The sequence below is a fragment of the Lagenorhynchus albirostris genome, chromosome 13 (genome assembly GCF_949774975.1).
Source record: "Lagenorhynchus albirostris chromosome 13, mLagAlb1.1, whole genome shotgun sequence".
In the NCBI taxonomy this organism is placed as follows: domain Eukaryota; kingdom Metazoa; phylum Chordata; class Mammalia; order Artiodactyla; family Delphinidae; genus Lagenorhynchus; species Lagenorhynchus albirostris.
In genome coordinates, this window is record NC_083107.1 from 34,260,559 (window position 1) to 34,288,288 (window position 27,730).

At 46.1% G+C, this 27,730-nt stretch overlaps 1 protein-coding gene, 1 long non-coding RNA gene and 1 other non-coding gene across 4 annotated transcripts in view; 2 read left to right on the forward strand and 1 right to left on the reverse strand.

The window, feature by feature from the left end:
• The window catches only part of SPRED2 (sprouty related EVH1 domain containing 2), a 121,481-nt gene extending 94,135 nt beyond the window's left edge, over positions 1-27,346 (forward strand). For both annotated transcript variants that reach the window (XM_060169136.1, XM_060169137.1), the window contains exons 3-6: positions 540-708; positions 3,106-3,170; positions 21,592-21,741; positions 24,152-27,346. In XM_060169136.1, coding sequence (XP_060025119.1) covers positions 540-708; positions 3,106-3,170; positions 21,592-21,741; positions 24,152-24,817 — 1,050 coding nt within the window. In that variant the 3' untranslated portion in view covers positions 24,818-27,346. The remainder of the gene's footprint in view (positions 1-539; positions 709-3,105; positions 3,171-21,591; positions 21,742-24,151) is intronic.
• On the forward strand, positions 12,188-12,260 carry TRNAG-GCC (transfer RNA glycine (anticodon GCC)). Its single transcript has one exon. It is a non-coding gene; the product is annotated as a tRNA-Gly (tRNA).
• On the reverse strand, positions 22,203-23,843 carry LOC132531402 (uncharacterized). The gene is made up of 3 exons (XR_009544087.1): positions 23,783-23,843; positions 23,641-23,679; positions 22,203-22,387 (listed from the first exon to the last, which is right to left on the reverse strand). It is a non-coding gene; the product is annotated as an uncharacterized LOC132531402 (long non-coding RNA).
• Positions 27,347-27,730: the final 384 nt, after the last annotated feature.

Genomic DNA, 27,730 nt, shown 5'->3' on the forward strand with positions numbered 1-27,730 from the left:
CTAATAATCCAGATAAAAGGTTAGTAGAGACCTAGATCACGGTAGTAGCAATTGAAACAGGGTTGATACAAAAGATGTTGAAGGAAAAATGAAATGGACTTGGTGAATAATAATACGGGGGATAGAGAAAGCCGAAGAGGCAAAAGAAAACCACAGAGATTTGAGCCAGAGAGAATGAAAAGAGAGGGGTTGGCATTGCTAGATAAGGGGAAGTTACTAGGGGCAGAATTTTCAGAGCAAGTTAGTTATTTTCTCAGCTTGTTGAATTTGAGGTCACTGAGAGACACGCATTAGGACAGGAGAAGGAAGATTGACAATCCACCAAGGGAGGACCACCAAGGGTACGGGGTAGCAAGGAGTGCATGGTCAACAGAGGCAGACAAAGCCTTCCTCCAAGAAGCCTTCAAAGATACGTGAAGGCAGAGGGGAGGGTTTTCGTTAGTTGCCACCAAGGACGATGGTTCCTAGTTAGCTTTTTGTAACCAGACACAATCATGACGATTTAACAAGTAACCCGCCTGTGTGCTTCAATCCTTCAGGTGGTATTGGAATGCTATGTGAGAAAGGACTTGGTCTACACCAAAGCCAACCCAACCTTTCATCACTGGAAGGTCGACAATAGGAAGTTTGGACTTACTTTCCAAAGCCCTGCTGATGCTCGAGCCTTTGACAGGGGAGTGAGGAAAGCAATTGAAGACCTTATAGAAGGTATTGAATTTATTACTGCATCCTCAGCGGGACTATGGGAGGTTTCAGGTTCTTTTTAATCTGAATTGTCTGCCATCATATATTTGTGGATTATTTGCAGGAAGGTTGGGGGCCAGGTCAGTAGAGGCCAAAACTTTAGGAACATCCAAGGAGAAAAAAACTTTAAGTGACAGTGCAGGGGAAAAGGAGATGGGTTTCAGAGTAACGAGTGATTCCAATTGGTTTTTAGACTCTGCTCTGAAAAGACAAGTTCTAGACTTCCATGTGAATGACTTTTTGATGTGTTTTACCTTTCCCTGACTATTGAGAAACAGCTTTGGTCAGATTTGGTCCAGAGGTGGAGAATAGATTCTAATGGGCCCAGAAATCTCCATGCCTTCCCACTGTTGTGTAAGGAGAGCCCAGGGGGTACGTCTGCTACTGAAAAGGCAGAGGGATCTGTGACTCCTTAGTCCATGGGTGAGCAGCTGGTAAACACTGTGTTGCATTTAATCGTGGCCTGGAAGGCTCTTGGGCAGTGAGTTCTCGTGGGCTTTTCTAGAATCCACAGAGTCCAAACACACAAATTCTCCACTTCGACACATTCAGTTATCAAATCAAAGGGTTCAAGCTTCCATAGCCAGGGCCCTGTGAAGAAAGGAATATTAAGCAAGGCACGGTAAAGCCAAATTCAGAATTTGGGGAGATTAATCACAGAAGAATATATGTTTTATTTGTATATGAAAAAATATGTTCTGAAGTCATTTTCTTCATTGCGGATTTGGGGGAAGAGAGAAAAGCAAAAGAAACATCTCTTAACATCAGCAGGGAGACAGTTCTGGCTGGAACACGAATCAGGGAACTGCAATCCCAGGGTGGCCAAAATGAGTAACAGCCAGTGTTCACATCATAGATCTGACACAAGTGGCAAATGTTTAAAATCTTGTTATTAAACATAGCTTTTAAATGTTTAGAAGAGAAAGTATCCTGTATTATTGGTAGAAGCAGTATGTCCACGCACTTAGTCACTGAAGCTACACACAAAATTTGATTCTTTTGTAATTTTTTTCTCTGTATACACTCTACCTAGCTCTGTTCTATCGAACTTGCCTTAAACGTTGATTGACTAGAGTAATTCAAATAGTAGAGAAAAATCCTCAGAGATCAACAGGAATTGCACACAGGGTATTGTGGGACTTGTTTTTCCTCCTGTGATCCCTCATTGGAAATGTAAATGTTTCTCATTTCTTTCTGAGCAAGTCTTTTGATTTCAGTTTCATGTAATAGCAAAATATTTTCCAAATGTACATTTTGTAAGACCTAACGAAGAAAAGGAGAAGATAGAGACTAAATTTCCCTTTTGGTAGATCTATCACTTGTGCAAATTTTTTTTTTTGCGGTACACGGGCCTCTCACTGCTGTGGCCTCTCCCGTTGCGGAGCACAGGCTCCGGACGCGCAGGCTTAGCGGCCGTGGCTCACGGGCCCAACCACTCCGCGGCATGTGGGATCTTCCCAGACTGGGGCACGAACCCGTGTCCCCTGCATTGGCAGGCGGACTCTCAACCACTGCGCCACCAGGGAAGCCCTACTTATGCAAATTTAAGTATGTTTTTCCTTTTGGCCATAAACAGCGTCAGTTGATTTGATCCACACATTACGGAGTGGTATTAGGAAAGAAAAGGGGAAGTTATAGTGATTTGCCTACCAGAATGAAGAAGGCGTTGAACAGATAAACCAGTTGAACCCTAAATGACCATTTTTTTCCCTGATGGAATAAACTGGGTTTTCTGACATGAACCTAAATGAACCTAAATGTTGGCCCGCAAAAACGAAGAAAACTCATCGATACCCTAGTATTGCAAGAGAAAACCTCTTTTGCCCAGGTATCAGCTTAGAAGGTGGCTCCCACAATCTGGGGTTTAGAGTACAGTGTCTGAATTTCAGTACAGGAAGCAATCATACTAGCTACTTAGTCAAATCCCCTCGTGAGTAAATGAAAAGCCCTGACCTCTAAGTCCAGTTATGCAGTGAGATTGTGGCCCGTCCAACCCGGAGTTCTCCATCCATTGCTTTTCCCACTACACAGTGGGGGCACGGGGGTCGCTGGTGGAGGCCGGTCATGATGCTGCTGGCCTCTGTGGTGCCTCTCTGTGTACTTGGTCTCCAGTGGCCAGTGAGGGAGTTTGAGGGATTGATTTGGGAACAACAGTAGGCAAAGTTCATTTAGGGAACATGCTGGCTAAAGTCAATTAAGAAGGGTAAATTAAAAGCATTTAGTTCCCAGGTAACATATTTCTGCTGGTGATTCACATGTGAAAGGAATAGGATGTGGTTTATTTAAACATACTTTTTTAAATGATTGGCTTTGACTTATCCTCTTTAGAAACACTTTTTTGTGATTTTTGTGTCTTTTTAGGCTCAACAACATCATCTTCCACCATCCACAATGAGGCTGAGCTTGGTGATGATGACGTTTTTACAGTAAGTTCCCATTGTCCTTTGCTTTCCAGATGAGTTGGTGAATAATCAGAGAGAGGTTCTGTTTAGGGGCATGAGAGACGCTTCGCAATTTGGTATTTGCTGTTGCTGTTGGGATGCTGTCAGGGAGATCTCTGCCTTGTCATAATTTTGCTGCCCTGGGTTTTCCCTGGTCCCTCATGTTGCCGTGATGCTACAAGACACATAGTATTGGCTCTCCTAGAGCTGTCCAGGGTGCGCTCCCGGTCTTCCTTCACACTTAAGGTGACTAGCCATCCTGGTTTGCCTGGGACTGTCCTAGTTTTAGCACTGGAAGTCCCTAGTCCAGCAAAATACATACTTCAGTCCCAGGCAAACTGGGACAACTGGTCACCCTACTCTCAGAGTTTTGCATTAACAACCAGCTCCCCCAACCTCCCTTGCGCGATGGGTGCGGGGCCGGGGAGTAGCCTTCCTGATGAGTAATTAAACATCTGATAAGAGTCCTGAAGGCGGAGTTGAGGTTAGAGCCAAGCGTGCTAAGGCAGGAAATGGCTTGGATATTTTGACACAGCTTGAGTTAATGGGATGTAACTGGAGACAAAATGATTTCTCAGCTTGCCCCTTCACTAAAATTCTGTGCTTTTAGAAGTTAATTAAACAAACAGTTCAGTGTGCACCTGCTGTGTGCTTGTGCCATCAGGAGCTGTAGGGCAGCATTTCAAAGTCTCGGCCTTGACCCACAGGAAGAAATACATTTAAATTGTAACCTAGGACACACATCCATAGACATCCCAAACCAGATCGTATTTCATGCCCTGCGTTGTGACTTTTTTCTCTTTTTATTTTCTTCTGCTTTTTATTATGAAACTTTTCAAGCATACAGGAATATTTAAAGAATAGTACAGTGAACACCTGTATACTCTACACCTAGAGTCAACAGTTGTAACATTTTGCCCCATTTGTTTTATCTGTGCATGCGTGTGAACTTACACACACACGCACACACACATAATTTTTCTGCTGATCCAGTAGAAAGTAAGTCGCCTCTAAATACGTGAGCATGCATCGCGTAAAAATAAGGCGTTCTCCTATACAACACCATTACTGGACCTAAGAAAATTAATAGGAATTTCATAATATCATCTAATAGTTCCCTGATAATTCCTCAGTTGTCCCAAGAGTATCTTTTATAAGCTGTGTTTTTATTTAATATTTTAAATATTAGTTGCAACCCTTTAAACTTGATTCCCGACCCGCTCATCCTGCAACTAGTAATTTGAAAAACACTACTTTGGGAAGACAGGTGTGTGAACCCAGCTCAAGCCCTCATGGAGGTAACTGGGTGGTCTGGACAGCAATGAGATGGGCCTGTGAGAAGCTTAGAAGCCAGCACAGACTGTAAAGTGCTCTGGCCCAAGGTCCTTTACAAGGAGGGTTGTGGGGGTCAGAGAAGACCCCTGGGAGCTGAGGCTGGACCAGACCTCAGTGGCATTGGAACAGGGTTTGGGAACGGGCTTCGAGGCGGGGAGTGAAGGTGGCAGCAGGGATGCATGTACTGAGTTGCCTGAGCATTGCAGACCCCGACCTGACATGAGTAGAGAGTTCTTGGGACGGGGGCAACGGTGTGTGGGGGGGGGATATGTCAGGAAATGAACTCAGTTGTGCCTCCGCACAGCGGCTGGTGTAATGTGGCTCTGAGCAGGCTTCCTATAGCGCTCCAAGCAGATCCTCTCGACAGTTGGCATGTTGCTTACATCTGTTCCTTTGTCACGTTTTGAGAGACAAACAACAGCAGGCGGGTTAAAAGGTGGCTTCCTGTGCTCCAGAGCAAAACTGTCATTCGCAGCTGCTTCCCAGCTACCTGCCAGAAGTGATTTATGGAAGCAGGAGAGGGCAAGAGGGAACAGGCTGATGATGGAAGCCAGCATCCCTCCTGGTTTTGTCCTTTAATCCACAGGGAATCAATGTGCTGTTCTAGGGTAAGGCCGAATGCCTGGAAGGAAGTATAGAAACAGCTCCACTGCTTCCAGACACTCGGAAACTCGCTGCAGGAGGAGTGCGACTTAATTGCATTCCCTGTGGGCCCTGATGTATATGATTCTTGCCTTCATTCCACTTGTTTACAAACAGGGGCCTATTAATAATACTACCTCCCTTCCCCAAGACAAGCCCAGTCATTAAGCCATTGACTATCAGCAACATCCCATGTAAGGATGGGAGTGTCGTCAGGGGCGAATGCGCCAGGTTTCCTGTTTGTTCACGAGCTCCCTGTCATGAGACATTTTGTCCTAAGAAATCAGGGAGATTTCTGAAAGCTGGAGCCATGGAAGAGAGCAGCTGCGTTAACTCCTGTGTAGCCTATAGCTTCCCAAGGTTTGTTGCGTTCTGAAACTTATATTGGTAAGACAGATGTTTAGAACTTGGAACTCATTTATTATAGAAAGAGTATAAATGGTGATAGACCCTCTTACAACTTTTGACGAGCCAGAATGAGAATTTTCAAAGAGAACAGCGTATGTGGGAGAAAACCTTTAGAGGCATAACTTGAGGAACCAGGAGGAGGTCTTTTGTTTCTGCTGCTGGAACCAGGGGTTTCCCTCTGTTTCAGGGGATTCCTTGGGACTGGGAGGAAAATAGGACACTGGACAACATATGGATGCATGTTCCACGTTGGGGGATGAAGTGGAGGAAGGGGCACCCCCATATCCACCGTGGAGAAGTTGTTGGGCTTGGGTGCTCGCCAAGCATGGGCTGTCTCATACTTTCCTGACTCTCGGCGCCTAAACCAGCCTGTCCCCCTGACTTCTCAGGATGGTAATTAGCATCCAGCTTGGCATGTGTGCACGCGTGTGCAGACACATACCCACGTACTCTGCCCATGCGTCTTGCCAGTCGCCAACACATTGCCTCTGCAGTCATCCCACGCCTCTCCTGCCACCAGCCTGGTGTGTGTCCACATCTTTCCTGATGGAACCACCACCAGAGACTCCAGATTAGCCACTGCTCTGATTTTCTGAGTCTTGGGCTATTTATCCATCTATGTGTCTTAGTATTTCTCCCTGAACCAATTATGATTGTTCTCTCTTCTTTCAAATCCCATAGTACTCTTGTTTATTTCTCTCTTGCTACTTGAAAGCCTGCCGCTTTTTTTGGTGTTCGTATTTTATCTGCTGAATGAATGACTCTTCATCTAATTAGAAGCAGTCCTCATTATAGTCTCTACAACCTTATAAAGCTTTGCTGTATAGGTGCTCAATAAATGGGTGCTCTGAACCCCAATATAGTACGTAACAATCATAGGGTTTCGTATTTTACTCATTGGCTTTATTGCTATCCTGGGGGACCATCTAAAGGTGGGTGAGTTTGAGGGATTCTCAGTAGCTTCATGTCATATTTTTCTTGCTGTGTTTTCCGACGCATCTACAACTAGGAGACGAGCTCCAAGCATCATCACCCACTCTAAGCCTTTGGCTGTTCATGTTCCTTGTTGCCTTCCACCCCGCACGGTCTCCTCTGCTCCCTGGGAGACCTCAGATACCGTGATCCATCCAGGTGCACGCAAATCCCTAGGTGGCCAGGGTGTGCCCGGCATTAAGTATGGATGTGGGAGGGAATTCCAGTGCCTGAGCCATTTGGTACAAATTTGTAAGATGAGTAATGGAGAGGGTATAAAGCAACGACAACAGAGGCTAGTGTTCTGTGGGGGCCCTGGTGAGAGTCAGCCCGCTCTCATCCGTGCCTCTGGCAGACAGCTTTTCATTTCTCTCCCCGGAGCCGGAGAGCCTTGAGAGGGACAGAATGGAAGGACCCTCGAGAGTCTATCCCTCTGTTGTGCTTTTGTCTTGTGGGGGAGACATGTGCTCTGGCGTGTCTTGTGGAGGAGGCCCACGTGCCCTTGAGAGATGGACAGTGTAGCTCCGCGGAGAGGCCGAGCTGCTTTGCTCCCCAGCCTAAGACTGACGTTCTCCTGGAGCCCTACAGTTGAAGACTCTGGGCCCAGAGGGTTTGGGGCCCACAAGGAAGGGGGGTCATCGGGGATGGGGAGGCAGTGAGTAAAGGGACTATATAGAACTAGAGAGGCTCTGGGTTTTATAGTCATTTAATGAACAATCTTCCAAGTTCCTATCTTGTAGGATTGGATCCATTGAAACCTGGTGGTTTATTTACTGCTGCAGAGCTCCAAAATCATTTACAAATGTTATTAGCATCTTCGTAGCTAGACAAGGAGAATTTTAATACGATCTTGGGAGAATGCAGCTGCAGGGTACACGTACTTCCAGAGCAGGCTCGTCGAGAATCTGTGGTCAAGTGCTGTCGGTGCTTCAGCTGTCATTGTGCTGAGTGGCTGGATTCTGTCTCTAAAGCTGGGGGATTAGGGAAATATTTGCTTTATAGAAAGATACTTGGGGTGTAGAAAATAGCTAAGTCTTCATCTTCCATAATAAGAAGGCCTTAAATAATATCCAAAGCTGCAAATCAGGAAAGAGTAGTATTAACAAGATGCTGTTAGAAAGATGGAGAGAGAAATACAAGGAGAAAGAGCCACAAGAATTGAAGGTTTATTTCTCTGGGGAGTGATAAGCTGAGATGGGGAGGGGCGAGATCGCTACTTGAGCTATTAAATGATATACACGTATTGATTTTTTTTTTAAGAAAGAAAAAAATAAGAGGGAGTTTGCTCAAAAAGGCGGGGAGGGGGGTGGTCAAGGGAGGAGGAAAGTGTGTCCACTGTGGAAATAATGGCACATTAAAGGTAGGAGACCTGACAAAAGAGTTAGCTGGAAATGTTTGGCTTGCAAGGAGGTGAGAATACCTGTAGACGTGCCAACTCCTCAGCATTCTAGGTCTTGGAATTGGAAGGGATTTTTTCATGTCAGCTGAGCCAGCCTCCTTCCTTCTGGCAAACAAAGTAGGATTTGCCTCATTTTATAGACACAAGTCGTGCAGTCAGATGGGCGACTTGCCTAAGATGACACAGCCAGTTCATAGTGGAGGAGCAACGAACACCATCTCCTCGCTCATCCCGTTCACCACTGCCGTTTTGCTCTCCATTTGTTGAATATTATATTTATGGTATTTCGGCTGCTCTATTTTTTATATGTCAATCTTATGCAAGAGTTATGTTTTAGGTTCTCCTGGACCCAAGTTGGAAAGGGGAGAAGAGATAAGAGGATAAATATGTAACCAGTGCCCCGTGTGGCCCATTCACGTGACGGACTTGGAGCCCGAGTGTGTGTTACAGCCTAGAAGTCCGCAGAATAGCAATAGGAAGTCCGGTCCTATATGAGGTTTTTTTTTCTTTCTTTATTTATTTGGCTCTGCCGGGTCTTAGTTGCGGCACGCAGGATCTTTTAGTTGCGGCGTGTGGGATCTTTAGTTGCGGCATGTGGGATCTTTAGTTGTGGCATGCGAACTCTCAGTTGCGACATGTGGGATCTAGTTCCCTGACCAGGGATCGAACCCGGGACCCCCTGCATTGGGAGTGCAGAGTCTTAGCCACTGGACCGCTAGGGAAGTCCCTATAAGGTTTTGATTTATTTTCCCACCTCCAAGGTTTATTCTCCCGCCTCAGTATTGCTTCTGGATTTGGGCAGCACTTCTCAATAGAGATTCCTAATGAACCCCTCACACTTTACAACATCCATCCTATGTAACGAGTTAACTTCTCTCTTGTGCACCTAGAATAGCACTAACTGTGTACCGTCATTTGCAGAATCGAGAAGAGTCATTCATAGCATTTTGTGTGGGTCGGAATTCTCTCCTAGAACCCAGTTAAGAAAGGCTGGCTGGGATATATGTATACATATAGCTGATTCACTTTGTTATAAAGCAGAAACTAACACACCATTGTAAAGCAATTATACTCCAGTAAAGATGTTAACCAGCCTTTCTTTTTTTTTTCTTTTTTTGTTTACGTTGTGGTGTTTCATCGTCCTTTAATTGTTTAGGTAGGCAGTCCTCCTTCACGTAGGAAAAATGTCTTTTACAGCATTGTCCGATTTTAGCCATGTTTTCGCCCAGACTGGAAAACGTGGTTCTTCCTCGTGCCCTACGCTTGAACCCTTGATATCCTGTTCCTCACAAGCTGCATTTGATTACTTTCTGGTTATTCATGGTTATTCAGAGCAGTTGCTCCTAATGACATCTCCAACCCCTCCCGTCCACTTCAGGTATTTTCTAAAGCGTGGCTAGAACATGTGGTTGAAACCAAAGTATGAAGCAGCAGTTTGTCTTAGGTGAGCTTTTGAGTCTTTGCAAGTTGTGGTTATTTTCATTCTTGATTAAGTAGAAACAAATGAATTTGTGGAATTCTGTAACTATCAAGCTTTCCCTTATAGAAGCAGAAGACTGCAGCATACCACAAAATTTTCCTTTTCTTGAAGAGTTTTTTCCACCTAATCCATCCCCAACACACATTAAAACTGAAGGCAAATCTAACAGTTTTGTAATAAATGGGGTTCGTTTACTGATTTTCTAAGAAAGGGGATGTTTTTAAAAGGTAAAGTGGCATATGACTCCTGTTTGTGCAGAGTTTGGAAGTTGGGGGGAGGCCAGGAGTCTAAACTTGGTTCTGCCATTAATTAGCTGTGATCATTGATCCTTTTGGACTCAAAACCTTCCCAGGGTGAAATATTTCCTTTGAGTTTCTGTTTGCTGGCCCAAGGGGAGGAGAAGGAAAGGCACTGTGGCGTGGAGCTATCCCTGGCACTGTGCCCTGCACTTTCATGTACGTTACTGTATTTGGTCCTCACAACTGACCATGAGGTACTTATTGACACTTCCATTTCTGCAGGTAAAGTCCCCAAGGCTCAGAGAGGTGAAGCAACTTGTGCTCAGTTCCATACACTGTTCACCTAGAATGCAAACCCCAAATCTGCTTGCTGACTTTCAGAGAACTTTAAGAAAAGGAAATATTTATTCAATAAGTTTCAATAGATTTCGCGTATGAAATATACCAGATTCTCATCATTGCCAAAGAGCCGCCTAAATAATGGACTTTTCAACTAGTACATTGGCTTAAAACCTCAACTGACTTCTTCAGTGGCACTATGGGGTTCTCTTGTGCCCGCCTGAGAGCCCCAGTCACATTTTAGAAGGTCAGTTGATCGAAAATGTTTCTGTTGGGCTTCCCTGGTGGCGCACTGGTTGAGAGTCCGCCTGCCGATGCAGGGGACACGGGTTCGTGCCCCGGTCCGGGAAGATCCCACATGCCACGGAGCGGCTGGGCCCGTGAGCCATGGCCGCTGAGCCTGTGCGTCCGGAGCCTGTGCTCCGTAACAGGAGAGGCCACAACAGTGAGAGGCCCGCGTACCGCAAAAAAAAAAAAAAAAAAAGTTTCTGTTGTCTTTACCCTTGGAATTAAGGGATTGGGATAGAGTGGTGCAGGAACAGAATAAGTAAAAGAGAAAATAGGTTGAAATGTAAATTACCTCTACAGAGTTTGACTAGTGGAACTAATCTATGGCGGTTTGTTAAGAAAAGCAAAAATGTTTTGGGGGAAGGACAGCTATGCTTTGTGGATGACACCAGGGAGCGGCGTCCCATTAATGCTGCTGGCTGAGACCCAGCACTGCATGGGGTGGTATGGAAGTTCTCAGAAGATGGATGGGAGCTGCTTTATCTTCTGAATGCCAGTAATTATCAAGCTCACATTGCACAGTAAGAGGAGGATCTTTTTATTCAACACGTAATACCTACAGTGGCTAAATTAAAGCAATTAAATGTCTAAGGTTCAAACAAAAGCTTTGAGATGCTCTCAATTTCAGGAAGCCCAAAGGCATTTTGGTAGTCCACCAACTTGTGTCTTTCTTCACTTACACATGTATCATCTCATCTTTTTAAGCTGTGGATAGTAATATACTACTATTTCCATTTTATTAATTCATGCAGAGTACATGTTCAAGGTTACCTGAAACCCGCTTCCTGATCACAGCCCTGCCAGTGAAGCTAAGCTGTGGGTTTATCAGAGTCCTTTCCTTTCATGTCAAAATTTCACCTAATTTCAAAATTTAGAAACATAAAACTTTTTTTCCTATACATTTATTTTTTTTTATTTTTGGCTGCATTGGGTCTTCGTTGCTGCGCGCGGGCTCTCTCTAGTTGTGGCGAGCGGGGGCTACTCTTCGTTGCAGTGTGCTGGCTTCTCTTGTTGCGGAGCATGGGCTCTAGAGTACACAGGCTTCAGTAGTTGTGGCGCGCAGGCTTAGTTGCTCCACGGCGTGTAGGATCTTCCCGGACCAGGGCTCGAACCCGTGTCCCCTGCATTGGCAGACGGATTCTTAACCACTGCACCACCAGGGAAGCCCCAAAGCTTGTGTTTTTTTTTTTAATGTGTGGGAATTTTGGTTTTGTTGTTGTTTTTCACCGTAGAAGAATGCCCACTTTATCTATCCTCCGGGTCCTGGACAGAATAATGTCTTAGAGTCTAGGACAGAGTCATCTCCTTTCCCCCCACCAGCAGCCTCTTAGACCCACACTGCCTGCTAGCTGGAGCCGTAAAAGATTTCCTGCTCTGCTTGCCTCTTTGAAAGAGGACACCTGGAACCAATGTAGGCCCTGAGGACAGGTGAGCCAGTGCGACCTGTTGACAGAATGGGGGACAAGTTCCTGTTTACCAAAGGGAAAAGGATTAGCCATAGGCCTGCCAGTCTAACAGCTACTGAGGGGAAAGGCTTGCTTTGCTGAAGAGTTAGAAACGACAACTCAGCGCCAAACCACCGGAGCCGGCGGTCTCCTGACGCCCAGAACAGTTTACCGTCTTCTGAGAGGCAGAAGATGCCCAGACTTCCATGAGATCAGTCTCATCTCCCAGCCCGAGGCTGAGGAGAATGCTATATACTTATATATAAATGCACGTGTGCATACATGCTTTTTTAAAAAAATAAAATGGAAGCCCCTGCGATAGGAAGAATATTGAATATTGCTTTGGTTGTATCAGTGGCTGAAATCTATTTTGGTGGTAGATTGCAGTAAAAATAATACAGATTGGGGTCATAACTACTAGCTAGCTGTCTTTAAAAATTCAAAACATCGGGAATTCCCTGGCGGTCCAGTGGTTAGGACTCTGCACTGCCACTGCAGGGGGCCCAGGTTCGATCCCTGGTCAGGGAACTAAGATCCTGCACAGGGCGCAGGGTGTAGCCAAGAAAAAAAGATTCCGCAGCATCTACAAGACAGGGCAGAATTCTACTCTTGTCAGTCTGAATTAATCCTGCAGCTTTTTTTCCTATGTGGTGATGACTTCTTATTTTATTTACTTTTTATTGAGGTATAGTTGGCATCCATCCTGTGGCTCTCAAATCAACTAAGCAGTAGTCTTAGACTCCTCTGTAATGTTCTGAGGAAGAAGCCAGAACGATTACACAGAAAAGTTTGAGAACTCAAACAGCCCTTGGAGATCATCCAGGGCGACTCCCTCTTTTACACATGAGGACACTGTGGCCCACAGAGGTTAACACCTGGCCCGAGACACGTGGCCTAGCCTGGCCTAGAGTCGAGGTTTCCCAGTTCCCTCCGAGGAGTGCTATTTTTGCTTAACGTTTCTGTATGATTCCTGGATAGCGCAGATTAGCTCCTTAAAGAGTTTCTTCACTTCGTTTTCTATGCCTTATTCAAAACACATAGTGACACATTTCTGTCACTCCCCAGAAATGGCTGCTCGGATCAGGCTTGGCTCTACAAGCTGCGTGTTCACAGCAGCTCATGTGCTCCTGGGGATACAGAGAGGATCAAGCAGCTGTACTTGTTTGCTTGCCTCTCTGGAGGTGGCATCCGTCCCATGTGTCTCCATCCCCAAGAGAGAGAAGAAAATTAATGGTTGGTTGCCAGCCTCCCAGTGTTTTCCCTACCAGTGTGGACTTGATCAGGCTGGTCATGTCTCTATTTTATTAAGGTTGGAGGGGCCCACTCTTTCATGTTAGTGCCCTCTGACTCTTGCTTCCACCTCCTTTCCCTTTCTTTTCTCAGCCTCCTGTGCTTCCTTATTAAACTCTTGTCTCAGATTACTGCCTTTAGGACCAGGCCATGCAAAGCTTATTACTCAAAATACGTGTTTTAATATAACCACAGAAAAATTTGAAAATGTAGTCAAAGGTATACCCCTTAAAAGGGGGACCAAATTTAGGTGGTTAAGAAACGTAACTCCCATACATAAAATAGATACGCAGCAAGGATGTACTGTATAGCACAAGGAACCATATTTAATATCTTGTAATAACCTATAATGGAAAATAACCTGAAAAAATGTATGTGTCTGAATCACTTTGCTGTACACCTGAAACTAACACAATATTGTAAATCAACTGTACTTCAATTTTTTTTTTTAAAGAACTTCCATGTTATAGATATTGTTCCAAAGTATAGAAAAAGGTAGAACACTGCCTAGCTCAGCTGACAGGACTAGCGTAACCCTGCTGCAAAAATTAGCAAGATGAGCTCAAGTAGAGGAAAAACAGGGGCCAAACTCACTTATGAATCTAGACGTAACGTTTTAAAGTAAAATATTACCAAATCACATCAATATTTATAAAACAAATGTAATGAAAGACCAGTAGAGTAGATCGTATCCCAGGCATGCAAAGATGGTTTATATTCGCAAAGTTTAACTGTTTGATTCATGCATTAATGAAACAAAGGTGAGAGACCGTAGTCATCTCAATAGACACAGAAAAACCATCTGGTTACATCCAACATCTTTTGGTGAAAACTCTTAGCAATCTAGAATCCAAGGAAACTTTTGGAACTTTATAAATTTATTTATTTATTTTTGGCTGCTTTGGGTCTTTGTTGCCACACACGGGCTTTCTCTAGTTGCGGCGAGCAGGGGTTACTCTTAGTTGCAGTGCACGTGCTTCTGACTGCGGTGGCTTCTCTTGTTGCGGAGCATGGGCTCTAGGAGCATGGGCTTCAGTCGTTGTGGCATGAGGGTTCAGTAGTTGCGGCTCGCAGGCTCTAGAGCGCAGGCTTAGTAGTTGTGGCGCACGGGCTTAGTTGCTCCGCGGCATGTGGGATCTTCCTGGCCCAGGGCTTGAACCCGTGTCCCCTGCATTGGCAGGGGGATTCTTAACCACTGTGCCATCAGGAAAGTCCAAAACTTTGGGAACTTTATAATCACTCCAGTTATCTGGAAACATTATATATAACAGAGAATCATTAGAAGTCCCACCAAAGTTAGGTTCAAGACAAACAGAGACATTCTGGTTTCCCATATCATGCTGGAAACCCTGGCAAAATGTAGTAAGGCAAGAAAAAGGTGGTACAAATATTGGAGAGGAGACCAGACTATCTTTTGTGGGTGACAGGATTTGCTTAGAAAAGTCCACAGAGAATCACTGGATAAAGCATTTGAATTTTTATGAGTTAAGCAAGGGGACCCGATCACAGGATCAGTAACTTTTCTATATAATCAGTAGTGACTGTTTAGAAAATGGAAATGCTTAATCTCATTTCGTTTTTGCAGTAACCCTGAGGACAATTTTTGCTCCATTTTGCAGATGTGAAAACTGGAGCTAGAGGTCACCTTGACCAAAATCAGACAACTCATAATTAGCAGAGAATTGATTCAAATCCAGTCTGCCTGGGCTGAGACCCTGTTTTTTAGCATTATAACATTCCATCGCATTTCTGTTGTTCAGTGCCTCATGTTAGGTTACAGCCTTCTTAATTGGACATCTTTTTAACAGAGCGTTGACACTGAGCTGGAGTCGAACGCAAACCCGGAGGCAAGTTTTTTTGGCGGGTACATTTGCAGGTGACAGTGGTTGTGCGCACTGCTTCCGGTCACACGGGACCTCCTACAAGTGGGCGGCGCCGCAGTGGCAGCGTCTGGCCTTGTTCACAGTGGGTGGCATCAAAGGCTGGCACTGCCTGCTCTCAGGAAGCCTGCCGCTGAAGCCACCCCACTAAGGAGCCTGAGGTCCCCAAGCACAGAGGACCTCTGCTTTTGTTCTTCTTGAGCTCAAACCTGCAGCACTTCCGAGATTCCCTTGCCCCACCACCAAGGCGAGCTGAAAACGCAGCCGGTCTTTCCAGGTTGAAGGTGAAGCTCTCCGATTGGTAGGTTGGTGGGTGTCATTAGCTTGTGCACACAAGTAACAGAGACACGTTCTAGAATCTTGCTTGTTGATGTGCGGATGTGCACAGCCTAGTGGCTGCTTTTCTCCACGAGCAGAGAAGGGGGCACCAGTCCAGAGGTACTTGTGATGAAAGGTTTTTCCTCTCGCCTCTCTTGGAGATACCCTGATAGTACATTCCTTCTGTTGGTAGGTCACTTGAGCCTCTGGACAAGATTTATCTGATAGCAGAGATGGGAAGCCTCAGCTTCCGACGGAACCTCTCCTGCGTGCTCTAAGCCCAGAGCAGGCTGGCGGCAGGAGGCTGTGGGCCGGGCTGGGACCTCCCCGCAGGAGGCGGTAAACTGGGGGGCACACCTCAGCCTTCTGGCTTCACGGCTCCTCTGTACAGTTTTGTTGTCAGAGTAGGAGAATTCGAAAGGCCTTTCTCAGTCTCACGTTCTCTGAATTGTCAGAAAATTGTCCGGGAACTTTGCACTTTACAGTGGGAAGAGGCTGGCCGGGGCTGGGGAGGAAAGATGGGAGCATTGGAAGGGAGAGTCTGATTGGCTGAGGAGTACTAGGAAATACCAGGTGTGCCTGATTTCTCAGAATGACTTTCCCTACATTGTTAACCTGGACACAGGTCACAGAAAACAGGGTGGATTCAGGTGACTAACACCAGGTGAGGGATGTGTTAACTGAGTTTCCGAGAACTAAATGGCAAGTGTGTATTACAGTGTTTAGTAGGAGGGTAGCTTCTAACCTAAGACGTGCCTGGCACACGGGTGTTGGATAAGAGTTTAACCCTTGAGATTTGAATCATACTGAAGGGCCCTTATCTACTGATTCAGAAAGTATATATTGAGATCTGTAGAAACCTTTGTATTCTTAACATCTTTATTGCAGTATAATTGCTTTACAATGGTGTGTTACTTTGTGCTTTATAACAAAGTGAATCAGTTATACATATACGTATGTTCCCATATCTCTTTCCTCTTGTGTCCCCCTCCCTTCCACCCTCCCTATCCCACCCCTTCAGGCGGTCACAAAGCACCGAGCTGATATCCCTGTGCTATGCGGCTGCTTCCCACTAGCTATTTACCTTACGCTTGGTAGTGCATATATGTCCATGCCTCTCTCTCGCTTTGTCACACCTTCCCCTTCCCCCTCCCCATATCCTCAAGTCCATTCTCTAGTAGGTCTAGTAGGACACAGTCTTTATTCCTGTCATACCCCTAGGTTCTTCATGACAGTATTTTTTTTTCTTAAATTCCATATATATGTGCTAGCATACGGTATTTGTCTCTCTCCTTCTGACTTACTTCACTCTGTATGACAGACTCTAGGTCTATCCACTTCATTACAAATAGCTCAATTTCGTTTCTTTTTTATGGCTGAGTAATATTCCATTGTATATGTGTGCCACATCTTTATCCATTCATCCGATGATGGACACTTAGGTTGTTTCCATCTCCAGGCTATTGTAAATAGAGCTGCAATGAACATTTTGGTACATGACACTTTTTGAATTATGGTTTTCTCAGGGTATATGCCCAGTAGTGGGATTGCTGGGTCATATGGTAGTTCTATTTGTAGTTATTTAAGGAACCTCCATACTGTTCTCCACAGTGGCTGTATCCATTTACATTCCCACCAACAGTGCAAGAGGGTTCCCTTTTCTCCACACCCTCTCCAGCATTTACTGTTTCCAGATTTTTTGATGATGGCCATTCTGACTTGTGTGAGATGATATCTCATTGTAGCTTTGATTTGCATTTCTCTAATGATTAGTGATGTTGAGCATTCTTTCATGTGTTTGTTGGCCGTCTGTTATCTTCTTTGGAGAAATGTCTATTTAGGTCTTCTGCCCATTTTTGGATTGGTTTGTTTGTTTTTTAGTTATTGAGCTGCATGAGCTGCTTGTAAATTTTGGAAATTAATCCTTTGTCAGTTGCTTCATTTGCAAATATTTTCTCCCATTCTGAGGGTTGTCTTTTGGTCTTGTTTATGGTTTCCTTTGCTGTGCAAAAGCTTTAAAGTTTCATTAGGTCCCATTTGTTTATTTTTGGTTTTATTTCCATTTCTCTAGGAGGTGGGTCAAAAAGGATCTTGCTGTGATTTATGTCATAGAGTGTTCTGCCTATGTTTTCCTCTAAGAGTTTGATAGTTTCTGGCCTTACATTTAGGTCTTTAATGCATTTTGAGCTTATTTTTGTGTATGGTGTTAGGGAGTGATCTAATCTCATACTTTTACATGTAGCTGTCCAGTTTTCCCAGCACCACTTATGGAAGAGGCTGTCCTTTCTCCACTGTACATTCCTGCCTCCTTTATCAAAAGGTGACCATGTGTGCGTAGCTTCATCTCTGGGCTTCTATCCGGTTCCATTGATCTGTCTTTCTGTTGTTGTGCCAGCACCATACTGTCTTGATTACTGTAGCTTTGTAGTATAGCCTGAAGTCAGGGAGCCTGATTGCTCCAGCTCCGTTTTACGTTCTCCAGATTGCTTTGGCTATTCGGGGTCTTTTGTGTTTCCATACAGATTGTGAAATTTTTTGTTCTAGTTCTGTGAAAAATGCCAGTGGTAGTTTGATAGGGATTGCATTGAATCTGTAGATTGCTTTGGGTAGTAGAGTCATTTTCACAGTGTTGATTCTTCCAATCCAAGAACATGGTATATCTCTCCATCTATTTGTATCATCTTTAATTTCTTTCATCTGTGTCTTATAATTTTCTGCATACAGGTCTTTTGTCTCCTTAGGTAGGTTTATTCCTAGATATTTTATTCTTTTTGTTGCAATGGTAAATGGGAGTGTTTTCTGGATTTCACTTTCAGATTTTTCATCCTTAGTGTATAGGAATGCCAGAGGTTTCTGTGCATTAGTTTTGCATCCTGCTACTTTACCAAATTCATTGCTTAGCTCTAGTAGTTTTCTGGTAGCATCTTTAGGATTCTCTATGTATAAGTATCATGTCATCTGCAAACAGTGACAGCTTTACTTCTTCTTTTCCGATTTGGATTCCTTTTATTTCCTTTCCTTCTCTGATTGCTGTGGCTAAAACTTCCAAAACTATGTTGAATAAGAGGGGTGAGAGTGGGCAACCTTGTCTTGTTCCTGATCTTAGTGGAAATGCTTTCAGTTTTTCACCATTGAGGACGATGTTAGCTGTGGGTTTGTCGTATATAGCCTTTATTATGTTGAGGAAAGTTCCCTCTATGCCTACTTTCTGCAGAGTTTTTATCATAAATGGGTGTTGAATTTTGTCGAAAGCTTTCTCTGCATCTATTGAGATGATATGGTTTTTCTCCTTCAGTTTGTTAATATGGTGTATCATGTCGATTGATTTGCATATACTGAAGAATCCTTGCATTCCTTGAATAAACCCCACTTGATCATGGTGTATGATCCATTTAATGTGCTGTTGGATTCTGTTTGCTAGTACTCTGTTGAGGATTTTTGCATCTATGTTCATCAATGATATTGGCCTGTAGTTTTCTTTCTTTGTGACATCCTTGTCTGGTTTTGGTATCAAGGTGATGGTGGCCTCGTAGAATGAGTTTGGGAGTGTTCCTCCCTCTGCTATATTTTGGAAGAGTTTGAGATGGATAGGTGTTAGCTCTTCTCTAAATGTTTGATAGAATTCGCCTGTGAAGCAGTCTGGTCCTGGGCTTTTGTTTGTTGGAAGATTTTTAATCACAGTTTCAATTTCATTGCTTGTGATTGGTCTGTTCATATTTTCTATTTCTTCTTGATTCAGTCTTGGCAGGTTGTGCATTTCTAAGAATTTGTCCATTTCTTCCAGGTTGTCCATTTTATTTTGAAACCTTTGTATTCTGAGACACCATCACCTTTTCTCCTGAGTTTGTATGAGTCAGGACACACTGTCTTACTTGGAATAGTTGTACTCGTATTAATCTCACCAAGATTAACAGAGAGCAGGCACTGGCGTGGGCTCTCCAGGGTTTGCCAAGCAGCGATGTGGTGCGTTGAGATTGGAGGGCAGGGTCTGCATTTCTGTCCAGCTCTGCCAGTGGTTGCCTGCCACCGGTCGGCAGGATCCCGAATTTCTCCGAGTCTCTGTTTTCCTGTGTGTGATGTGGAGACAATATTTTGCCTGCAGTGGTGTTCACATGTAGCCAGGGCCTGGCACATCATAAGCCTTCACATAATGTGAGACTGTTAAGGGTTGTTTGCTTTGTCGTGCTGTCAACTTGCAACCACCGGTGTGTTAAAAGAGGGGAGGCAGGATCTCCAAAGACATAAGGAAAGGGTGGGTGAGACTTGGAGGACAGACCAGAGTTTGGAAGAAAGTAAAAATTCTTGTGTATCAGTCTGGTCTCTTTCAGTTGCTGGGATTTGAGGGGTAAATAGCAACTCTTTCCTATCTGAGTTCTGAACCGATTGAGAAAAAACGATAGGAGCCCTGTCTTTACTGATGAGGTTAGTGCTGGCTTACACCTGTGGGAAGTGGACATTACAGGAACGGACCCCAGGATTAGACAGACCTGCCGCACCAGGCACACGTGCGCTGGGGTCTCCACACCCTCCCCGCAGTGGGGTGGGCCCTCGACCTCCAAGTAGACCGCACTGTCCCAAGAATGGTTGCCAGCACATGCAATTTGCCAGTTGGGTGGCTCCCAAGAGGTAGAGGAGGGAAGTAGCAGGCTCTGGGCACCCTGTTCCATTCCACCTGCTGCAGAGGAATGAGGCAAGAGAGAGGCCAGGAATGTGATGCAGGTGGAAGGCTGCCACAGAGAAGGAATCGGGAAGGGGGGAAAGGTGCACCCAAGGGACGAACCCAACGCATTCTGGGTTAAATTATCAAAGGGAGTTGGCTCTTACCTTTGGGACATCTTAGGGTGGATCAGGATTCAGGCTTGGAGGGATCTAGAAGCTCAAGCGGTGTCTGCGGGGGCCTTCTTCCCTTGGTTTTGCCTCACTTCATCCTCACACAGTTTCTTTCCCTGCCGCCTCACCAGGATTCCAGGCTTACAGGACCCTTAGCTCTTAACTTCAGAGATAGAGACAGACAGCATCTTTTCTGACCTCTCCATCAGAAATCTCTCCATATTGCCTCAGGGAGGACTGTGTGGGTGTCCATATCTGAATTAGTCACTGGATTGTGCGACTGGAAACAGCATCAGCCCTGCAGCACATGAACCAAACAGAATCAAAGAAAAATCCAGGAGGCTTGGGTTTCCCAAGGCATGCTGCACATGTCCACCAGGTTTTAAAAATTAACATCAGTTGTGCTGCATAATGGAAATACGGGTGTCTTTTCTTTTTCCTGGATACTTATACTCCCATTTTTCTAAGCATTTATTACTTTATAAATGGGGGGGAATAACTTTTATAAGTCTGTTTGTTTCAACCTTACCTTGCTCTTTGGAGGATCTATGACACGAACAAAAAACAGGAAAATAAAAGGAGATAAATAAGCAAATACGATAAGGGGAATATAAGAGTGAGAAGCAACAGCAAAGGAGGAGTTCCTAGATATTTAACAGAAGTAGGACACCTAGATATCAAGGAAAACCTTTGCATTTATTTGCGAAAAAAAAAAGGGGCGGGTGGGGTCCATCACTCTAAGGAAGTAGAGGTGTAGTGAGAATTCTGAGGGGCCCTGGTTTCAAAGGCAGTTGTCAGCTGTACTTGACAAGTCTTTATGAGCATGTGGCTCCTGGGCCCCAGGGATGTGGAGAGTGACCGTCACCTGGGGTCACCGGGGAGCATGCAGCACTTACGTGGTGGGCATACAGGGAGGCGAGAGGGCCTGTGCTCTGTCCACAGCCACAGTCCATTCTGATAGCTGATCACCTTCCTCGTCGCCTCTACTGGGAAAACAGCTCTGCCCTCCCTCTCCAGAGATGGTGACTCCCAGGCTTGCCTCCGAGCTGAAGGTTACCAAATTTCTTCCTGGAAAGCCAGTACCTATGATACCCCCGAGGTATCCTTCATCTCTGAGACGTCCCCAGGCTGGGGTTAGCCCCACAAAGGGACATATGGGTTTGATTCTTGCCTGTTTGCATCTCCTCTGCGTACCCGAGGACCTCGCAGCCAGGGCCACAAACAGGTGACCATTCTTGATCCAGCTGGAGCGCACCAGCAGCAGGCCTGGTGCGGTGAGCCCTTCCCCAAAGCCGGTCACTGCTCCCACAGTTTGAGAAAACAAACCCAGCTTTCCAGGGTCTGTGGCTGGGTTTCTCTGCCCGCCGTGTTTAAACAACCTGGCCCTTCAGGGGTCCTCCGGCCTCCCATAGCCAGGATAAACTCAAGATTCTGGGGAGTCCAGCGAGACGCCACCAGTGTGCGTAGACGGTGTGTTAGGTTTTTGTGCGGGTTTGGTTTTTGTTTTTTTAATTAACTCACGGCTATCTCCTTCTACACAGACAGCTACAGACAGTTCTTCTAATTCGTCTCAGAAGAGGGAACAACCTCCTCGCACAGTCTCCTCCCCCACGTCCTGTGAGCACCGGAGGATTTATACCCTGGGCCACCTCCACGACCCATACCCCACGGACCACTATCACCTCGAACAGGTGAGCGGCGGTCTCGTTCCTGGGGGGTCATGGGGTGGGCGGCTCCTGATCCCGGAACAGCCTCCTTCCCCTGGCGTTCAGCCACACGCCAGAGCCTAGGCCTCTTCTCCTACTTAGTACCTCCGCCCCCATATTGGAGGTGGTGCAGGCGACTCACCCTCAACGCAGAGTCTTCTGTGCGCCGGGCACCTCGCCAAGCCCTTCATGTGCTTTATCTCCTTTAATCCTCACAAATCACCCACAAGCAGGTCCTCCGCATCCCCAGTTGAGAGATGGGGACGCTCGAGGCTTAGGGAGACAGAGTCCCTGCTGGAACAAGATGCAAATGCAGGTCTCCGCTCACGCAGGACACTATGCTCCCTCCTGGTAGCATACCGTGCGTTAGCATACGCTAACACTATGCGTTCCTGTGTCCAAAGGGCCTCCCGGCTTTGTGTGAAAGCACAGGACTGCGATTGGGACCACAGAATACTGTACACTTGGCTTGAGCGCCCTGGCATCGCGGGCTGCAGGCCCAGGCTTGCTTGGGGAGCTGTAGCTGGAATTCAGTAATTCAACAAATATTTACCAAGCGGCCGTTTTTCAGAGCAGGTTCTCAAACTGTGGGGTGTGGGCGGGTGCCCACGTGGGTGATGTGGCCACCAGTCTGCTTTGAAAAGAGAAAAAGCACGAGGCACTGAGGTTTTATAACATAGATTTATATGACTTTTTTTCGAAATCCATTTTACTGTGTGTGCTTCCTAATATTTTTGGCATTAAAAGTTCTTTTTTAAAATCACATTATGGGAGCAATAGATGGGAATTGACTTTTTGATTCTCCTTACTTTGCAAAATAAATTATTAGCAAAGTCTGTGTCAGCTCCCAAGATTTGTTTTGAAATAATGAAGGATTGTGATTTTCCAAAGTTGGGGAAACTCTGACATGAAGAATCTGGCAGGAATTAGGGCAAATCAGAGCCTGTGAGACGTGGCCCTTGCTCTGGTGGGAAGTGATGAGTAAAGCTAATCACCATGTGATAAATTCCAGGACAATATTATAATGACAATATTGGCAACAGGTACCAAGCACATCCTGTGTGACCGGCCCTATGCAGTTTGCTCGTCAGGGAAACCAAGTCTGAGGCTTAGCGACTTGCTGGTAAATTTCATGGTCCGAATTCCACTCCAGTGGGTTTGCTCAGAGCCATGCTCCTCATCCCTTAAAAAGCCTTCATGCTCGGGGCTTCCCTGGTGGCGCAGTGGTTGAGAGTCCGCCTGCTGATGCAGGGGACACGGGTTCGTGCCCTGGTCCGGGAAGATCCCACATGCCACGGAGCGGCTGGGCCCGTGAGTCATGGCCACTGGGCCTGCATGTCCGGAGCCTGTGCTCTGCAGCGGGAGAGGCCGCAGCAGTGAGAGGCCCCCGTACAAAAAAGCCTTCACGCTCAAAGGGCGTCGAAGGTGGAAAATCTCATTGTTTGCCACAACTGGGATGCCCTGTGCAAGGCAGGCTTACCTGCATCAACTCAATAACTATGTATTCAGCACCTGCTCCTCTGGACAAGGCACTGACGCAAACTGTAACGGGACAACCTGCAGAGATGACTATTCCTCCCTAAGGGATGCAGGTTGGGTTTGAAGGCTAGAGGGTGTGGCCCTGGGTTGGGCCATCCCGGGCTCAGATTCCAGCTCTGCTGCTCACCACCTGTGAGATCCTGGCAGGATTCAAACACAGTTGGCCTCTGGAGCCTGTACTCTTACCCTTTGCATATCTCAACATCTTATCTTCCCAGCCAGATTACAGGGTACTTCTGAGCCTCATAGTTTGCTGTTTTGCACATGACCCACAGTGACACATGCGTTTTAGATCATGGCCCAGTAGGCACATGTTATGTACACAAAGATAACAAGGGTACTTACCTTGTAACATGCAGTGCACTCCAGTGTTCTGCTGTTTCTCTGAACAAAAAAGAAACCAGTCTTAGAGCATGCTGTACAAAAACAGGTGAAACTAATCTAAGCTGTTAGAAATCAATGTTCCTTAGGGGTCACTGTTCCTTACCTTAGGGGTGGGGGTCACAGAAGGGAGGTTGAGGATATTCCAGGGAGGCCTCAAGTTCTGCTTTCTGATCTGGGCATGTCCAGCTTCTGAAAATTCACTTTACTCTTACGCTGTGTATACTTCCCCCCCATATATGGTAATACTGCAACAGAAAGGGGGGAAATGCTGGTCTCCACCCATTAAATTGACTTCCTGACCCAGGAAGGGATTGGGACTCACAATTTGAAACACATCTTTGACCCACAAGCTGTTCAGTAATTACAGGATGGGTCAGTTCCTTAAAGCAATGCCTTTGCCAAGGTGAAAGATGCGTACCGGAGGTTTGTTTTGCCACTGCTATGAAGTAACGCCTCCTTTTTCCTGGGGCAGCCGATGCCAAGGCCCTACCGCCAGGTGAGCTTCCCGGACGACGACGAGGAGATCGTGCGCATCAACCCCCGGGAGAAGATCTGGATGACGGGCTACGAGGATTACCGGCACGCGCCGGTGAGGGGCAAATACCTGGACCCCTCGGAGGACGCGGACTCCTACGTGCGCTTCGCCAAGGGCGAGGTCCCCAAGCACGACTACAACTACCCCTACGTGGACTCCTCAGACTTTGGCCTCGGCGAGGACCCGAAAGGGCGCGGAGGCAGCGTGATCAAGACCCAGCCCTCCCGGGGCAAGTCCCGGCGGCGGAAAGAGGACGGGGAGCGCTCTCGGTGCGAGTACTGCCGCGACATGTTCAACCACGAGGAGAACCGGAGGGGCCACTGTCAGGACGCGCCCGACTCCGTGAGAACTTGCATCCGCCGGGTGAGCTGTATGTGGTGTGCGGACAGCATGCTCTATCACTGTATGTCAGACCCCGAGGGGGACTATACAGACCCGTGCTCGTGCGATACTAGCGACGAGAAGTTTTGCCTCCGGTGGATGGCCCTTATCGCCTTGTCTTTCTTGGCCCCCTGTATGTGCTGTTACCTGCCCCTGCGGGCCTGCTACCACTGCGGAGTGATGTGCAGGTGCTGTGGCGGGAAGCACAAAGCAGCTGTGTGACTCGGTTTCCCTCCCCACCGCCCTCCATCCACAGCCCCAAGGGGACTTGTCTCCTCCATCCTCTCATCTCTGCCCGCTCCTGGGTACCCAAGGCGCCGTTCCAGCCTGGGGAACCTGCCTGGTGGACTCTGCACCCCTGCATCAGTCTCACCCACGTGTGCGCACACAGTGTTCTAAGGCGAGGAACCGCCGCCTAGACCCTCGTGTATTACTAACAATCTGTAATCAAGCTAACCGTCTCATCATCCAGGTGTTGATTTCATGTCCTTCCTGCCCACCTCTTCCAGTTCCAAGGCACCTTCAGTGGGAACTGCTGATTTTTGGGTGGGTTTTGTCGTTGGTTTTTCCAGGAGCTCCGAAGACCATCTTTCTCTTGGTTGAGCTTGCCTGTGGCTGACGAGTTTGCTTCCTCAGGTTCCTGTGGAAATGGAATGTCAGAATGATGAAACCCTGCCAGATGTATTTTAACCTGCAGTCAGTGATTATGTATAGGAGGTGAGCTAGTTAACAAACTTCTACCACAAAACGAGATCGCTTTAACTTTTCTAAAGCCAAACTTCCCATGTAAGCTGCAGTTTCTCCCTTGAGCCCATCATCATCTTCTGTCTCCACACCCCTGCCCCCAAAAAAGTCGGTCAGTTACTCACTGATGCAAAACATTCTCTCGTAAAATGACTGAGAACTGAGCCTTAACTTCAGATTAACTTGCGAGAATCAGGAAAATTCTTTAAACTGCATCGCATCCTCTCAGACCAGGGCTAGAAAGGGGATTCCAGGTTTCTCCGAGCCTCCCTGGTTACCCCTAAAGGAGAACTTTTTAAAATTATGTCACCGCCACTTGTAAAAATTTAGCAATATCAGAAGAAACCGCTAATGAAGTAAGGAATTTTGCTCATTGTTTTGCAAACCAAATAGTCTCTTCAAACCAAGCCAGTGTTCTCCCGAACACGGCCCAGTTGAGAAACGCTAAAGGTTGTAAATAAAACTTATGGGAGCTTTTTTCCCCCCAGTGGCTATTTTCTATTAACTGGGGGAAATTTTAAATGTCATCAATTTGAAGAGTGGTGGGTTGCATTTTGTTCATGGGTTTGTGTTTTTGTTTTCATTTTGGACTCAATTTCACGTCACCAAATTCTTCGTTTACACTTGGGAAAAAACAAGGCCATATGTAAAAACCCTTCCGATGCCTAAGTGTCTTTCTCCTGCAAACCCAAACTTGCCACTTTGGGTGCACGGATGGTTAGGTCAGCAGGCTGGGTCCACCTGTCGCCTTGCCACGTAGGAGGCTTCTAATTAGCTGGAAAAGAGTATTTTTCTAATATATTGCAAGGAATAGCCAAATGTTATTGCAGAAAGAAGAAAAGTGAAGAGTGGTTACCTGTACCTAGCATAGTACAATCAGAACGCCGTGGAGACCGTAGCGGACAGGCTTGTCAGCGCTGGCTCTTCCCACCATGATCTTCCTGTGATTATTGCCAGCTGAGTGCATGGCCTCCTTCCTCTCTCCCCACTCCCCCCATCCCTTCTCAATTGCACACAGGACATCAGTCTCCAAGGAAAGGGACTTTTTTTCCTAGTCTGCCAATCATATTGGGAAAGTGCTAGCCACACTTACCTTCCTGGGAATGTTTTCAGCTCACCTGAGAGCCCTTTGCAGTTCTTTATCAGATCACCGATGTAAATACCCAGTGTGCTTATGAGTTTGTTGGTAGACGTTTTCATTTGTCGAAGTGACTGGTTTGGGTCTTCCAGTTTGGGAAAGGAGCAGAGAGCTGTTAATCTGGTGATGCAAGAAAAGAGCCACTTCCCAGCCTGGAGAACATCTAGAAACCTTCAGCCAGCCTCCAAATGCTGTCGAAAGACCATCTTCTCCCCCGTCCTGAGGCATTTTCTCAGGGTCTTTCTCAAGGTCTCCTCTCTACAAAGCACAACACTAATGTATGTTTTGTTAGACCTCAGTTCAAGCGTCCCTATTTATTTCAGTAAGAATACACCTATCCCAGACGCTTTTGTTTGCCCTCTCTGTTTATTCATTATCTGTTTCTATCTTCCTTTACCCCTTGTCCTTTTCCGCCCCTTCGAAGAGTTAACGCTAGTGACTCTTACTCCGCGCTAGTGACTCTTACTCCGCGTATCCTTTTTGGTTTGTGTAGAAGGTACAAGGACAGCCATGGGGACATTTATGTAAATACGTCTCTCTCTAATTGCCACACTGCAGCCGAACAGTGTGTAGTATTTTCCCAGTCAGCTTTGCCATACTGATGTCAACCACCTAAGAGAAATTATTCAGATTTTATTTTTGTATCTGTGGTAACAAAACATTAACCAAAAGAGTTTGTTTGGAAGCTTTCCCCGAACCTCCCCCCACCCCCCCAAAAAAAACCACCAAGCTATTTGCTCACATTAACGAATTAAAGTGCCTGAAGCATAATTGATTCTTTACCTGTATACTAAAAACCCCGTTGTATTGATTTTTTTATAAGCCTTTTTACCTCTGTGTAAAAAATATATATACAAGTGTATGATGTACATTTTAGTTCTTAACTTTTTTTTATGGTTTCTAATATGTATGACCAATGTAGCCATTGCTTTAAAATGTACCATGTAAATATAAACACATCCTATCAGATCGCTGGCTTTGGGATGTTTGTCTGGAGACAGGGTGGCGTTCGAGCCTCTGCGGACGTGGGAGCTCTCGCACGCAGGATGGGAAGGGGTTTCCTTTTGAGGAGGATGTGTGGACACCGGTCTGTTTTTGAGGCCCTTCCCGCCTCTGGTTATGTCATATTCCCCGGGGGAGACTGCAGCTCCTTGGGCTCAGATGCCTCAAGTGAAAAGAATGCTGTATCACCGCCCAGGGAACACCCCCTCTTCCTCGGCCTGGCTTCCCCCAAGCGTGCTCCACGGAGGGAG